The sequence below is a fragment of the Caloenas nicobarica genome, chromosome Z, assembly GCF_036013445.1.
Source record: "Caloenas nicobarica isolate bCalNic1 chromosome Z, bCalNic1.hap1, whole genome shotgun sequence".
Classification (NCBI taxonomy): Eukaryota; Metazoa; Chordata; class Aves; order Columbiformes; family Columbidae; genus Caloenas; species Caloenas nicobarica.
Genome location: NC_088284.1, coordinates 26,228,533 through 26,243,372, shown reverse-complemented (window position 1 = coordinate 26,243,372; position 14,840 = coordinate 26,228,533). Strand labels below are relative to the sequence as shown.

General features: G+C 43.0%; 2 protein-coding genes across 2 annotated transcripts in view; one reads left to right on the top strand and one right to left on the bottom strand.

Moving 5' to 3' along the window:
* DDX4 (DEAD-box helicase 4) overlaps positions 1 to 9,183 on the bottom strand; it is a 28,183-nt gene extending 19,000 nt beyond the window's left edge. The window contains exons 1-4 of the mRNA XM_065656318.1: positions 9,100 to 9,183; positions 6,317 to 6,380; positions 3,235 to 3,303; positions 789 to 872 (exon numbers count right to left, since the gene is read on the bottom strand). Of these exons, the coding sequence (XP_065512390.1) occupies positions 789 to 872; positions 3,235 to 3,303; positions 6,317 to 6,380; positions 9,100 to 9,183 (301 nt within the window). The remainder of the gene's footprint in view (positions 1 to 788; positions 873 to 3,234; positions 3,304 to 6,316; positions 6,381 to 9,099) is intronic.
* A 3,601-nt stretch (positions 9,184 to 12,784) lies between these two features.
* The window catches only part of SLC38A9 (solute carrier family 38 member 9), a 48,355-nt gene continuing 46,299 nt past the window's right edge, over positions 12,785 to 14,840 (top strand). The window contains exon 1 of the mRNA XM_065656075.1: positions 12,785 to 12,956. The gene's annotated coding sequence lies outside the window, so the exon portion shown is untranslated. The remainder of the gene's footprint in view (positions 12,957 to 14,840) is intronic.

Sequence of the window (14,840 nt, the reverse complement as noted above, 5' to 3'; positions counted from 1 at the left end):
AATACAGCTGAAGAACAGAAGCTATTTCACAGCTTTCACCTTTACACCTCTAGTTCTCAGGGAGCAACCAAACCCAGAAGGATGACCAAAAGTATGTTGTTACCACTACAAATCAGTCAAAAAAAATCCCCAACCTCAACAAAAACAAAACACTTACCCTCACTTCGCCCAAAGCCACCAGGAAATCCTTTAAAACCTCTATTTTGTGTATTAGAATCCTCTACATTGCTTTCTCGAAAGCCTGCAGTACAACATAGCACACAACAAATTGGCCTCCCCAATTCTGCATGTACAGAGCAAATGTCTTTATTTGTCAATTATTCTTTGCAGCCCTTGTTTAACGAAGTCAGATAAAAAGTACAATAAAACTAAGTGATTTGCCTAAACATTTCAAAAAATGAAGAGAACGCTCATCTTTCATACCTGTAAGTTATACACAGCGTAGTGGATATTGTGTCCAAAATTTCTATAATGAAATACGATGCTTGAAGCTAACGTTATTTACTTTAAAAACTCTGCAATGCTCACCCCCAATGGATTATTTATAACAGCAACCTATGCTCTATTATTCCCAGGAATATTATTTTTCAAAGACACAGTTCATGTTTCATAATACAGCTGAAGAACAGAAGGTATTTCATATCTTTCACCTTTAAATTCCTAGTTCTCATGGAGCAACCAAACCCAGAAGAATGACCAAAAGTATGTTGTTACCACACAAACTGTCAAAAAATTAAAAAATCCACACACCCAACAAAAAAATTAAAACATCAAAACACACCACTTACCCACACCTCCTCCAAAGCCACCAGGAAATCCTTTAAAACCTCTATTTTGCATATTAGAATCCTTAACGTTCCTTTCTTGAAAGCCTGCAGTACAGCATAGCACACAACTTAGTTTTCTCAATTATGCATGTGCAGATATGGTACCTTTTATATAGCAATTATTCTTTTCAGTCCTTATTTTATGAAGTCAGATTAAAAGTACAATAAAACATGCTGCCTGAACATACGCAAAAATGAAAAAAAATATTTTGCCAAAAAGTATGACAAGGAGAAGAGTCTACTGCTCTCCAGTAGTATTGCTTTTGCAAGATGTAATTCAAACATTAAGTCTTGAAGTATTTTACTTTACATGCATATATGCTACATGAGCTACTAACTTTTAACTCCTTGGTTATGATACAGGCCAGTTGAGTCCTCTGGTTCGGTCCCGGAATAACTGACAGCATTTATACCTTCTCAGTTTTCATGATCAGTACTGTAGAGTGAGGTAGTATTGCAATTGCTGCTTCCTGTGCTGCAAGGATTTGAAAACCTGCCTTTCAGATCTAACAATTTCTATTTTTTGTTACTCAGAACTGCTTATTCAGTTGCTTGGCACAGGCAGTGCCAAGTATTTAGTGAATTTTTATTTCTGAACCCTTTCCACAATTACTCTCCTGTTGGGGAGGGTGAGGAAGTAAACAGCCACATGCATAAACAAGGTATTTCTCATTTTGGATTGGACAGTTTTCGGTGTTGTGTCAGATCCAAGCAGTTGAGTTATATTGTCATTTACTCCTTAGTCTTTATTGATCAACTGAACACCTGTTCTATCAAAGCGAAACTTCTGCTAAGTGAGACCAGGAAGTTCTCCTACCACAGCATCTGTAGCTCCTTCTCCACCAATGCCTGGTGCAAACCAATTTGTGTCATTTGAGCTTTTTCAAATTAAAAAAATAAATCACATCTTAAAGGCTCACACACAAAAGACAGTCTAGATGTAAGTATTCTTAAATACTACAGACCTTAAATACAGCTTGTGACTTACTTTGCAATTGCCAGAGTCTACAGCAGAACTGTTCATGGTCCCATAATAAGTGTTGCTGCCTGCTCAGTCAAACAAGTCTAGCATTCCTCTTAATATAACAGGCATCCATCCAAGAGATAACAAAATGGTTTAGAATTTTTTAAAGAAATAACATAAGATCTTTGAGCGAATCCACAGCTGTTCTGCAGGTCAGAACCTTTGCTCAACACACCCAAATCATGACTAGAGCTTCCATCTTCCTTGGTTCATAACCAGGCCCACTTACAGCCACAGAACTACCTAGACAGATGCTATGTGATAGTAGCTTCTACTGCCCTATATGCTTCCAATAGTACCTGGAAGAACCATGCACAGCAGTGCTAAAGTGCTAATTACATACCTCTTCAGTGTGCATTTCATACAACAGTTGCATTTGCTATTATAAGCAGGAAGAGGACAAGGATTAAATACTGCTTTATGGATACCAAAGAAAACAAACTTTCAGGTTTTCCACGGAAAAGCACTGGTATACTCCTTCTCATGGCATATATGTGAATACTAATATTCAGTTGCTTTTATACTACATTATGACTCGATGAAATTATCAGAGAAAACCCTCTCCAGGGAGAAGAGAATCAAAACAAGAAGTAAGCAAAACAGATTTTAAACGTAGAGTCCCGCCTTTTAGCAAATATGGTCGAGTATTTTATGTTGTGCAGTCAAAGCTAAGGGGTGATACTCAATGCCTACATTACAAGGAAATAAGGATTAGTATTGCCATCAAAGTTATAAATACTCATTTGGCTCTGATACAACAAAACCAAGTACCTGAAGAGGAAAAATGTAATGTATCAAATACAACTAGCCACCAGAATCAAAGGCAATCCAGAAAGTTAACTCCATTTCCAAAATTTCTCCCCCTACCAAACGTACTCACTGGTTGACACTGTCTGTTCAGACTTCCAACAGTAACCATAATTAGAAAAAAGAATCAACATTCAAAACTATCTCTGAGTTCAGGATAGGCTTTTGGGTTTGAATGGGTTAGGTGGGGGTTTTTTGCTGTTGCTTCAGGGTGTTTTTTGGTTGTTGGGGTATTTTTCCCCCCTCAAACTCAAAAGTAAAGTTACAGAACCATCCTATTTGAAAGGGACCTCAGGTCTGTAGTCTACCTCCCACTCAACAAAAAACCACCACATCAAAGGTGTCCTTTTACAAGACAAAAAAAATTAATTAAAATTACAAAGCTAAGGACAAGTGTAACTACTGTTTTCCATAAGCAGTAGCACCACTTGACAACAGTCCTGCTACCAATACAGTAGAATTTGCGTTTCCACAGCCTACTCAGACTACAGTTGCAAGGTCCTCCATTCAAAATGTTTTGTCCAAAAGGAAGGCTTAATCACCCCAAAACTACAAATTTTAATCATGCAATCCTACCTCTACCCCTAGAATATCCTCCAAAATGGTCCTGCATATGCTCACTTCTGTTAGGTCTTTCAACAGCACCTGGAGAAGAAAAACAAGAACATAAGGCTTTTTACACTGTCTCCCATAACATCATCACATACAAACCAATGAAGCAAGCCTACACAATTGGACAGCGAGGAAGACTGAGAAACACTGGGCTTCAAGAGTTGTGCTCAGCAGCACAAACTAGAGGCCAATCACTACCAGAGAACCCCAGTGACTGACAGGGGCCAACACTGTTTATCATCTTCACTCATAGAATCATTTTGTTTGGAAGACATCCTCAAGGTCAGAGTCCAACCATTAACCTAATACTAGCAGTAACCTGTGTCCGTAAGAATCTGATCTGTGTGTCTTCTAAACACCCCCAGGGATGGTGACTCTACCACTTCCCTGGGCAGCCTGTCCCAATGCTTCACAACCCTTCCTGTAAAAAACTTTTTCCTAATATCCAATCTAAACCTCCCCTGGCACAACTTGAGGCCATCTCCTCTTGTCCTATCTATTGCTACTTGGGAGAAGAGACCAACACCCTCCACGCTACAACCTCCTTTCAGGTAGTTGTAGACAGCGGTAAGGTCTCCCCCTCAGCCTCCTTTTCTCCAGGCTAAACAGCCCCAGTTCCCTCAACCGCTCCTCATCGGACTTGTGCTCCAGGCCCCTCACCAGCTTTGTCACCCTTCTCTGAACTCGCTCCAGCACCTCAAGGTCTTTCTTGTAGTGAGGGCCCCAAAACTGAACAGGAGATTCGAGGTGGGATCTCATCAGCACCAAATACAGGGGGCATTTGTCCCATCATGACCCAAAGCACTGTCTCCAAGTTTGCAGACATACAAAACTGAGACATAACATAGGGCTGTGTTTCACTCAGAGGAAACTCAAAACATACTAGAGACACAGGTAAGCAAGAACCTTGAAGTTCAGGAATGAAAAATACAAAAACCTGCAGCTGGGGAGGAATAACTCCAGGCACCAATACACACTGGGGCTAACAGACACTAACGTATTGGAGTGAGTCTAGCAAAGGACCACAAAGATAGAGAAAAGACTCCTGCAATGCATACAAGAGAGCAGCTCATGAGAGCTTAATTTAAATCAGGTGCAGCACAATCTGTTGATAATTTAGAAGTTTTGCAAGAGAAAAAAAAAAGCCCATGCAGTCTTTTCCGAAAAAAATTTTAAAAGACACCTTTTCCTATCATGTTGTAAGGAAAGAATCCCTAATACTGATGCATCATTTTAAACAAGTTCAACACAAGATACATAATCTTACCACCTGAAAGCCTCACTTCTGGACTTCCCAAACAGCTTTAGTTCTTTAAGTCCTTATTTAAACAGCAAATAAGGTTTGCTTGTACCTAGCATAAGTACGCGGTTTCATTATTATTAACCATGCTTCAAAACATTGGTAGAGTTCTCTCTCAACTAAAATGAACCAGAAAGACTGTGTTAAACCAGAACAGACCCTTTCAAATTGCTCATGTTGATCTAAAATGGCACAATATGCCTAGCTCAGGAAAGGAATAAATGGGTAATGATGGCAATGAAAGCAAGACCCTCAGCAGCAAAAGCCTTCCCTGCTAAGATTTCAGTACAAGAAGCATAAACTAGAGAATACTTAGGCATTTCTGCAATATGTAATGGAAAAGTCAGCAGGCAGAGTTGACAGCTAGTCAGAAGGAAAGAGTTGGAAAAACAAAACAATGAAGGTCCAAAACTCACTTCCAACTAACTTGCAATTCAAGCTCTCTTCACAAGCACTGCCTTTCCTATTTGTTGAGAGATACACTAGCAATAAACATACTATCATGTTCTAACTGCTCAGAAACTTATGGAGAGCCAGTCCAATGAGGAAAGACTGGTGGAGATTGATCCTTTCCCCCTAGAGAAGTCTCAGGGAAGACATCACAGTATTTCAGTGCTTGAAGGGTGGCTACAAAAAAAAAAAAAAGAGAGACAGAGGCTTTCCAAAAGCAAGAGGTACAAGCTGCACTGGCAGAGGTTTCATCCTCATAGGAGACATGTTTTACAGTGAGAACCATCATTCACTGGAACAGCCTCCCCAGAGACATGACAGAGTCCCCATCACTGGAGATTTTCAAAATGGGATTGGACAGGGTGCTAGATAATCTCATCTAGGTTTCCTTTACCACGAAAGGTTGGACCAGATCATCTTTCAAGATCACTTCCAACCTGAGCTGTTCTACAATTCTCTTGTATCAACATAATTTGTGCTAACCACAATTTTTAAAAATAAAATTCACAGTTCCACAGTTCCACCAACTAAATAAGCTCAAAAATTTTACCTCAAATTGGATTTCTCTTAAGTTGAAGTATTAAGCAGTCTTAAAGGTCATTCCAAAGTTCGGAGACTACAATGTGAACACCCCACCTGCCTTATCCCACAGACTGTCAGTTCTAAGCAAAACCTGTTTCCTGATCTGACTACTATAGAGTTAAACAAATAAAGCCTAGGGCAGACTACTTTCAGCCACAACCTCAGCTTCTCATATTTAAACCTTCTTATCTAAACTTCTTCTAACTTCTGTATTTAAAACTTCTGTTCAAGTTTATAAAGGCACCATTTTCATTAAATCAAGAGTGCTTTACAGAAACTTGATACCAAACATCGATGGTTTTGTCTTGCAGTTTTGCTAGGTTTTTTTAAATGGATCTAAGATTCTGCTCAACAACTTCATCTGACCTTTTCGTATTTTCAACACAACTGTCAGAAAGGACCTTGATAGAACTGCTCCGCATTACATATAACCTTATTTATTTTCAATACTGTTCATGTTTAGCAGAGCCTGTTTTAGAAATGATTGTGAGGTAATACCTATTGATTCTCAGTAGAAGTATTCAACACTTAACTGCAGTAAAAAAGGAAACATTGAGGATCAAAAGGAAAGTCTACTCATGTTACCCATATAATCTGATGTTGCTTACTCCATGGGAAACACATTAAAATATTGTGGCTTTCTTTAATCTTCTAAACTGTTCAAGGGATCAACTGCCCCAGATGTCAGTAAAATCAAAAGTGCCTTTCACATACCGAAGGAACCTGCACTTGGACTGAAGTCAGATGAGAGGCCGTTTGGTCTTCCAAATAAGCTGGACTACAAAAAGAAAAAAGGCACAACATCATGTTAAGCCCAGGCCAAGCGAAGCACATAAACACAAAAGCAGTCTTGCACTTGAAACAAGTTGCCTTCTGCACCTTCTGAAATGCAGTCTCTCAGACTCTTCTGTTCACTTCAATTTAATTACACTTCAGTATCCTAAAGAGCATACTGTTTGCATCCGAATGTCACCAAAACCACATTATACACAGCCGACATATAGAGTGAAGTCTACCTAGCCTTTTGTCACTGATTTATCGAGGCCACCAGGCCAACAAAGATTTTACACCTCGAATATAAGAAACATATCATTCAAAACAATATCATAACCTTTTCAAGTACATTTCTTTTCCTCTTTCAGTCTCTTCATATTGTTAACAAAAACCTGTTTTCATCAGTTTCATAACTGCATTTCTAGGATTTTACTAGAGCATGCTACAGAACAGCTTAAAAAGAACTACCTGAAACATGAAGTCCCTGTTCATTTATTCAAAGATTCAGATACTCCATTTGAAAACAATCCAGAACAGTACTTTCATATTTTATTCTTATGGTAAACTTTATTTCCAGCAAAGGCCATGTTTAACTGTTTAATGCAAGCCAGACATGTACTAGCAAGCCAAAACACCAGCTGATTGAGGAACATCACGTAACTAACCAAGCCTTTTACTTCAAGACTGTGCTTTGCACATATTACTACAGCTTTTACACTCCTCAATGTGGTTAGCAATGACTACAGCAAATCAAACCCAAAGTGATAAAACCCTGAAAGCATATGCTGTAATTTCTTCTTTGGGCCACCTTACTTTTAGTCTTATATATATCCATCTGGATAAGTCATTTGCCTCTCCTCTTCCTACCTCTTCCTCAAGGCCGAATTTAAACACTTATTAAGACCAACGCAAACAATCAAAGATTTGTTACAGATTCTCCTCAAGTTTTCTGCAGTTTCTTCAGATACCACTATTCACTCAAAACACTAGAAGCAACAAAACATTATTCTTTAGCTATCTCTCATTACACTCCTGTATCTTTGCCTCCATTTTGCACCAAAGCATTTTGCTGCTATGTAAAAAAAAAGCAAAACTGAACAGGAAGGATTTCTACACAAGATGCTACATAAACCTATACAGGATCCACAAATTGTTTTGCTTTTCTTCCCTAAAAAACTGAGTATTCAAAACTTTCAAAATACACATCAAAAGGCCTGAATCCCTGTACAGAATACAGTGACCATGTTAACTTATTTTAGAAGACAACCATCATGATGAGACCCTCTCACGCATACAGAGCTATAGATACAATGAAGTTAACTTGGCTTCTATACACATTTAAACCTGCTTGAAAAGTCAGACGCCCATTTTATAAGACTGCAGTTTTCCAAACAAAGGAGTCCAGGTGACAACTCACTGCTATCAAGAAAAGACAAGGTTCCATTTATTTTCTCTTCACCAACTTTGGTAGTCAAGGACATCAAAGTCAGTTCTCCATCACTGAAGAGTAGTCTCCAGATTAGAAAATTAAAAGATCTCTTAAAAGTATACAAGTACTGGTACCTGAATAAAACAGCAGCAAGAAAAGGGCTGGTGTGAAGAAAACCTGCTCCTTTCAGTAACAGTGAACTCCTACAGCGGCCTATCATATTTGCAATAACACACTGTAAATTATAGTCGAAGTCCTATCTACAATCCTCAAACAGATGCATTCCTCATCCTTCCTACAGTAGTCATGCATTCAAGACCATACGGCTTGTGAACAACATGAAGTGCTATATTAACTGAACAATGGAGATCAGCTGTAAGAGTCACCCATGTTCTCTTTGTTGCTGTGGTTAAAACAAAATGGCAATTCAGTGACTGCTAGCAGAAAACAGACAGCAAACAAAATAGCTAAAAGGGCATCAACAGCACAGAGAGAGAAGTTACAGCTCACATCTAACCCACAAACAAGAACTACCACGAAAAGTTCGTTAGCCCCCAATAATGTACTTCTACGACTGCCCTTTCACTATTCAATAGACACTAATAAGACCATCAAACCAATCTGATTTCTGTAAAAAATTGCAGCCTACTCAAACCCAAAAACCAGCAATCTGTTCTCAGTTTGTCTTACAACTTCAGAAACACTAGATCTGATATTAATAAGGGAATGGGAAAGTACTGGAAGTGAAAAAGGGTAGGCAACAGGAACTATCCCTTTTAGTAGTTACAAAACTTTCCTTGAATACCCCTTATCACAACTGATCTGCAACTACAAGTTTCTATCCAATGTCAGTTCTTGCTACTTGCCATCCAGCCTCTGCTGGTCCACTAGCCTATCCACCCAGATACTCAATTCTTAGTCCATTTATCACAATTAATGACTTACTGGTATGTGCCACTTTTATGCCACATTTTTTCAATAAGTACACATCCTCTCACAACCCAATGTTAACAGGCAGCATTAAGCAGCTGGCAGAGCAACACTAACTGGCTACACTGACTGTGCCTTGGGAGCCTCCAGGGAGGCAAGGCATCTCAACACTTTGAGGGGCTACAGGTTTTTAAGAAAACACTCTTTTCAACATGCAAGGGCAAGTTCCCCCAAGTGCTTTAGGCATCACAAGAACAGCAAACCACAGCACACTAGCTACCCAGGCAGTAGGGCCAGGGCTGGGAGGAAAGAAAGGTAAGAGAAGTAAACATGCTGCAGCGGCCCAACAGCTGCAACCCCATACCTGCTCAAGGGGTGGTAGAATGGGTGATGCCTCATCCCCCATCTCTGCATTCCAGTCCTCTTCATTCATGCTCTGCCCTGCCATATCTGCTTGCAGGAGACAAAACACATGAGCTGCAACACCCTCCCTGTCCCCACCGGCAGACCCCACGGCTCTTGTGTAGGGAACACTACTGAGCCTGCCCGCCCCAGCACTCACTGTCCTCATCACCACCATCCTGTCAGGTGCGAGGAGATATGGGGCCTCCCACAAAACCAGCGCTCAGCCCCCACCTCCTACCTTCTCCCCGCGTCCACCGAAACCCCACATGGAAAGAAGATGGCACCCGCCCCTAATAACGGCACCACGTGCAGCCGCTGCCCACGTGCCTCGCCCGCCAGCCAATGGGAGCGCGGCTCGCCGGCAGCGCGCGCGTGCCGGCGGCTGACGTTGGGCCGTGCGGCGGTTGGGGCCGTTAGGGGTGGGGGAGGGTGTGGCTGCAGCTGCAGCTGCAGCCGGGGTTTGGGGGCTGGATCCGCGGGTGCGGAAGGGCGGGGGCGGGCCGTCTCGCTGTGGCGGGTGCTGCTGTGTGGAACCGCGGCGGCCTCGGAGCAGCCAAGGTGCACGTGGAAGAAAAAGGGAGCTCAGGAAAGTGCAGGTTTGCAGCATCTGGGCACTTCAGTGCTTTGGTGATAGTCCTGCTCGGTGCTCTGAGCATTTGAGTGTTCCTGAACTTCTTCATGTAAGACTGTTGTTTTTTGTGGTGGTTTTTGGTTTTTTGTTTAATTTGTACAAATATCTACATCTAATAAAAATTAAATCTACTGTTTGGCAGAACTGCAACTAAGGCACCAATCATTTTATTGCAAACAATTGTCAAACATTAGCATAACAGCTAACAGAACACAGCCCTTTGCTAGAGTTTAAAAAAAAAAAAAGTTTAATTAGGTTAAACAGGCTGTATGTTTCTTAACAACATCCCCTCGCCATCCCCTTCCACAGTTTTTTGTTATACCAGACTTCACAGAGAAAAGAAAGAGGCCTAAATTCCTGGGTTGAGTATTTTATGTTGAAGTGGAGAAAAACAGAGATCTGTTAAAAATTGTGGCAAGTAATCTGACACTTCTGCTTGCATTTCTGAGCTGTTGGCGGAGTGTTTTTCCTCTATGTACTTCTTTTCATGCCATGGAATAATACAGCAAGGCTTATTCTGAAAATAGTGAAGGAAGTATATATTGTTCCATAAATGTGGTAAATACTTGTTAACCTACTCCACCATGTTCAACAGATTTTCCTCTTCAGAAAAACTATTTGAAAAACTGTGTGCTTGTCTGAGAACTTTGAATATCTTCCGTTGCAGAGAAGCTACATCACAAAAGTAATTTTGCAGTGAACAGCTGAATGTCTAGAGGGGCTTTGGGTAACAATAAGGCAAGTTTCTGCAGCAGATGGAGGCTGGCCTCTGAACTAATGCTCTGGTTATTTCACCTTACTCATTGTAAATTAAGCCCTACCCTTTATAGCTGCTCATTTTTCAGGAACATTAGGACAGGACACAGGTTGTGCTTGACTTGGGATGCAAAGCCACTAAGAAACCTAAGAACAACATCTCTGTCTCATAGTGAGCTTAAAACTGTGCCACTAAATGATAGATATGAGACTGTGCTCACTGCAGGTAGCAAAGGCAGCTGCTTCAGGTTATTACGTTTCAGTAAGTAATCATTAAAATACATGGTGTCCAAGGATGAAGCACTTGGAGTGGGAGCATCTCTGTGGGAAGTGTATAAAGGAATTTAGAAGTTCCTGAAAGCAGCATCTGGAGCTAGTAAGGAGGCATGCAAGATAAATTTTACCCACTCTGCCAAGTCCATTACACACCATTTTACTTTTTGCCTAAAGAAGAAAACAGAGTGGGCTCCTTCATCAGCCAAAAAGGCTTCTGTTTTTATTGTACTGAATATTCAACATTGTGTGAGCTGGAAATTTTTTAAAGATCTGGATTTAATACTCTCTTTGTCTCATAGATGTACCAAGAGGTCTTGAATTTAGACCCAAATTTTTCTAGACACTGCCCAGGCATGTAGGAAGAGACACTATTTGCCCAGAAGGTGATGTGTCATCAGAACAGAAAGCCACAACACAAATACTGCAGGACAGTGACTGAATACCCTTTTGCGAAGTCAGGTATTGGCAGCAGTTTTCACGAGGGAGCAAGAGGAATCTCTACACTTCTCCTAGTTCACTTGCAGTACTTAGACTAAAACATTTTTCCTAGGCATAACTGAAGGACTGTAGTTGGTGACCAAGAATGCAATGGAATACAGGTCATCTATCTGCCAGAGTTGTAGCTATGTAAGAATTTCATAGCACAGGACACAGAGGACAGGCTTGCAGGATTAAGACTCACAGCCTGCAATGGTGAAAAAATCAGTGTTTCACACATCTCTGCTTTTGCGGGATTTAGTTTAATTCACTTTCACAGCACCAGCACGTGCTGTTGGCATTGCATTTCAAATTCATGTGGCAGCAGGGGGACAGACTTCTTGACACATCGATCAAAATGTTAAGATCTTCCAAGAGCCACGATGTACACTTGGATCCTAAGAGTGGCTCAGAGGCAAGAGATGATCGTGTATTTGCTAGGTCACACAGAAGCAAGAGTTTTGGTCTGACTGAGCTTGCATGCCACTGAATTTCAGGATGACAGGCAGTGTCAGTCTCTGCTGCCTCATTTCCTCCCAGAGTCTGAAATTCAATTACACAGCAGTTTTCTTGTCCTGCTGCTAGCCACACAACCTGTTTTGGGCTGCACTTGAACAGACAGTACAGACTGGGATTTGTGTCTATCTTGTTTTGTAATGTTGCTTTCACATGGGGAAGCTGTCTCTGCTGTCTTCCTTGCATGCAATTCAGCAGTTTTCCCAAGCATGAGCTATAAATATCCCAAGAATTTGACATTAACCAGGGTTTAAACTATGAAAAGGACATGTTCCCAAGTTGATTTAACTAGGACTAGAAAAACCATAAGGCCTAGGATTAAAAACAGTGAATTTCTAAAATGTACTGGCTGGCTGATTGTCCCTGTTGTCTAGTCTGCTTATCTGTCCTTTCCTCAGCACATGGTGCATACCTCCCTGAGCAGGTCAGGAGACTTATGATACACCACTCTCCACAGAAGGTGCTTTGCCTCTCATGCTAGGAGCGGCACAATTTGTTTTTGCCAGGATTACATCTACACTTTGTCACCACACTGACTCTACAAAGACGTAGAAGCAAATGGTGGTTTGTTTTTTTTTTTTATTGGCATCTCATCAACCATCACAAGCAAAGGCAAATGTTTTCTTCACGGCTATCTGGTAAATGCTTGTCTATGCCATAACCTGGCCAGACAGAACACGTTTTGTTGTGGCACACGTACTGCCTGGCACTGCGGCCCGGTGCCTGAACAACGGCCCGCTTGCCCGCCCAGCTACAGGCTTTGTTTACGAAGACGAGAGGAAGGAGACGATGGCACGGCCTGCCCTACCCTGAACCAGCGGGCTCCTCGCAACTACCACGTTTCGGGTTGAGGTTCAGCGCGGCCACTAACCCCGCCGAGGCCTCCGCCCGGCTCAGCGCCGCGCAGGGGAGCGGCGGGAAGCCGCGCGCTGCGCCCCGCCCCCTTCCCGCCCGCCCCGCGCCGCACACGGCGCCCTGGGTAGCGGAGTCCTGCGCTGCGCGGCGTCCGCCGGCTTCCGCAGCGCCGCCGCCCTCGGGAGCTACGCGGCCCGGCCCGCCGCCGGGAGCCTCCTGCTGCCGCCCCGGCCCGGGGTGCTTCCTGTTGCTGCCGCGGGAGCGCGGGGCTGCCGGAGCGGAGCGAGGCGGTGCCGCCACCGCAGGTAGAGAAGTCGCGTCTGGCTGCGTGGCGCCAGCCGGCAGCGGCCTCGGCCCCGGCGGGGCGCGGGGCGGGGGGGGGCGGCTCAGCGGGGTCGCGCCGCGGGGCTCTCGGATGTCGGGGCGGCTTCGCGAACACGCTGCGGCGGATGTCGCCGCCTGCCCTTCCCCGGCCGAGCGCCGCCGGCAGCCCGGCTGGCGCAGCCCCTGAGGGGCCGGCGGGCCGGCCCAGCCGCGGCGCTGCCTCCCCCCGGGGCGGGGCGGGACGGGCTCCCCCGCCCGGCCTGTCTGCGCGGAGCGGCGCCGGGCGGGTGGCAGGAGCTGGCCCGCGGCGCCTGGTGTGCTCCACCTGTAACGTGCGACAGCGGACACGACATCGCGGCGTTGACCCGGTGTGCAGAAACCGCATGAAAGCTTTCCGGGCCATTCGGAAATCACGGAGAGGGTTACAGCCGATTTAACGGGCCTGTGGACGCATTAACCTAAAAAAAAAAAAAAAAAAGTGTTACAAATTTAAGTTAATCTCTAAGGTGATAACTTCATGCTTTTGTAAGTATGTATTTACAGTCTCCACAAAAAAAAAAAACTATGTACAAAGGATAGATGCTCTATCTGTTGAAAGCAAGTCAAATTAACATTCCATTTTTTCTCATTTTTAGTTAGATTTATCATCTGGCAACAGCCACATATCCAGTGGTTCGGTCTGAGGTACACAGAAGCTCAACAGTGTTTCACCTCGTACAGGGCGTTTCAAAAAGATTGACCGCGTTTGAAATCAAAGACTGAATCCAACTGGGTCCGTCTTTGTCAAACACCCTGTATAATGAAGAGTCCCCAAAAAGTCATTAACTTACATTGCTTGTACTGTTCTAATGATCTTCAATCAGTACAGTTGTAGGAGAGTATGGGCAAGCTAACTGGTGGCAAGCTGTCCCAGTTTTAAGGAGCTCTGAATGTATGCTGCTACTCTTAGGACCAGTATAGCATTCTTCAGTCCTTTGTGATGGAGGACTCGCTGCCCCAAAAGAGGAACCAAGGAACTCTTCTGTCCTGCCCTAAAGTTCTTGTCTTTCAGTGTAGAGCCTGCTTACTTCTCACAATTTATGTGTGCACAGCCTGCAGTTTACTTGAAATTTACGCCTTGAGCTTTATTTATCCGTTCATCTGCTCAGAATTTAGGAGAAGACTAGGTCTCATTGCATAGCACTTTTTAAAAAAAATGTCCTTATTTGAGCTAAATACTTTCATTAGTGGATTCTTGCATCTAAACCATGAGTGTGAGGTGAGGTTTTGGGAGTAGTGACTTTAAATAAGAAATGAAACAAAATGTGCCCACCATTTAAATTGTAATGGTTTAATTTGTGTAATCTAATTGACTGGGAGCTGTGCTTTTAAGAACCACTAGAAATCTCAAAACAAAAAAACCCCAAACTACTGCTGCATGTAAGCATAAGAACAGCTTTTGGTGGTAAAATTCCTTCCAAAATCATTTATGACTGCAGTTGTAATGAAATGGGTTGCAAAGTAACAAGTTATAGGTGACTAAATTCTGTGATTGGTTATTTTAAATCGCATGACTTCTAAATTAAGAGTTCTGGCTTTGTGTTGACTGGTCCCTTGGGTCTCCTTCTACACTGGGAAATTGTTACAGAACCACTGCCAGCGTTTGTGAACTAACTTCAGCTTTAGTAACATGGAGCATAAACAGCTCTCAGAGCTCCAGCTGCTCTTTTCCAGCACCATGTGCAGCTGCACTGGTAGCTATAATGGCACAGTAGGGGCTGTGGTAGTAGTGCCGCACTCTGCCTTTCTACCCCTGCTCTCTGTGGAAGGTTCTCTGATAAATGGCAGCCCTACAAACCAGCTATGCAGAGTCTGTCCTTGTGGGA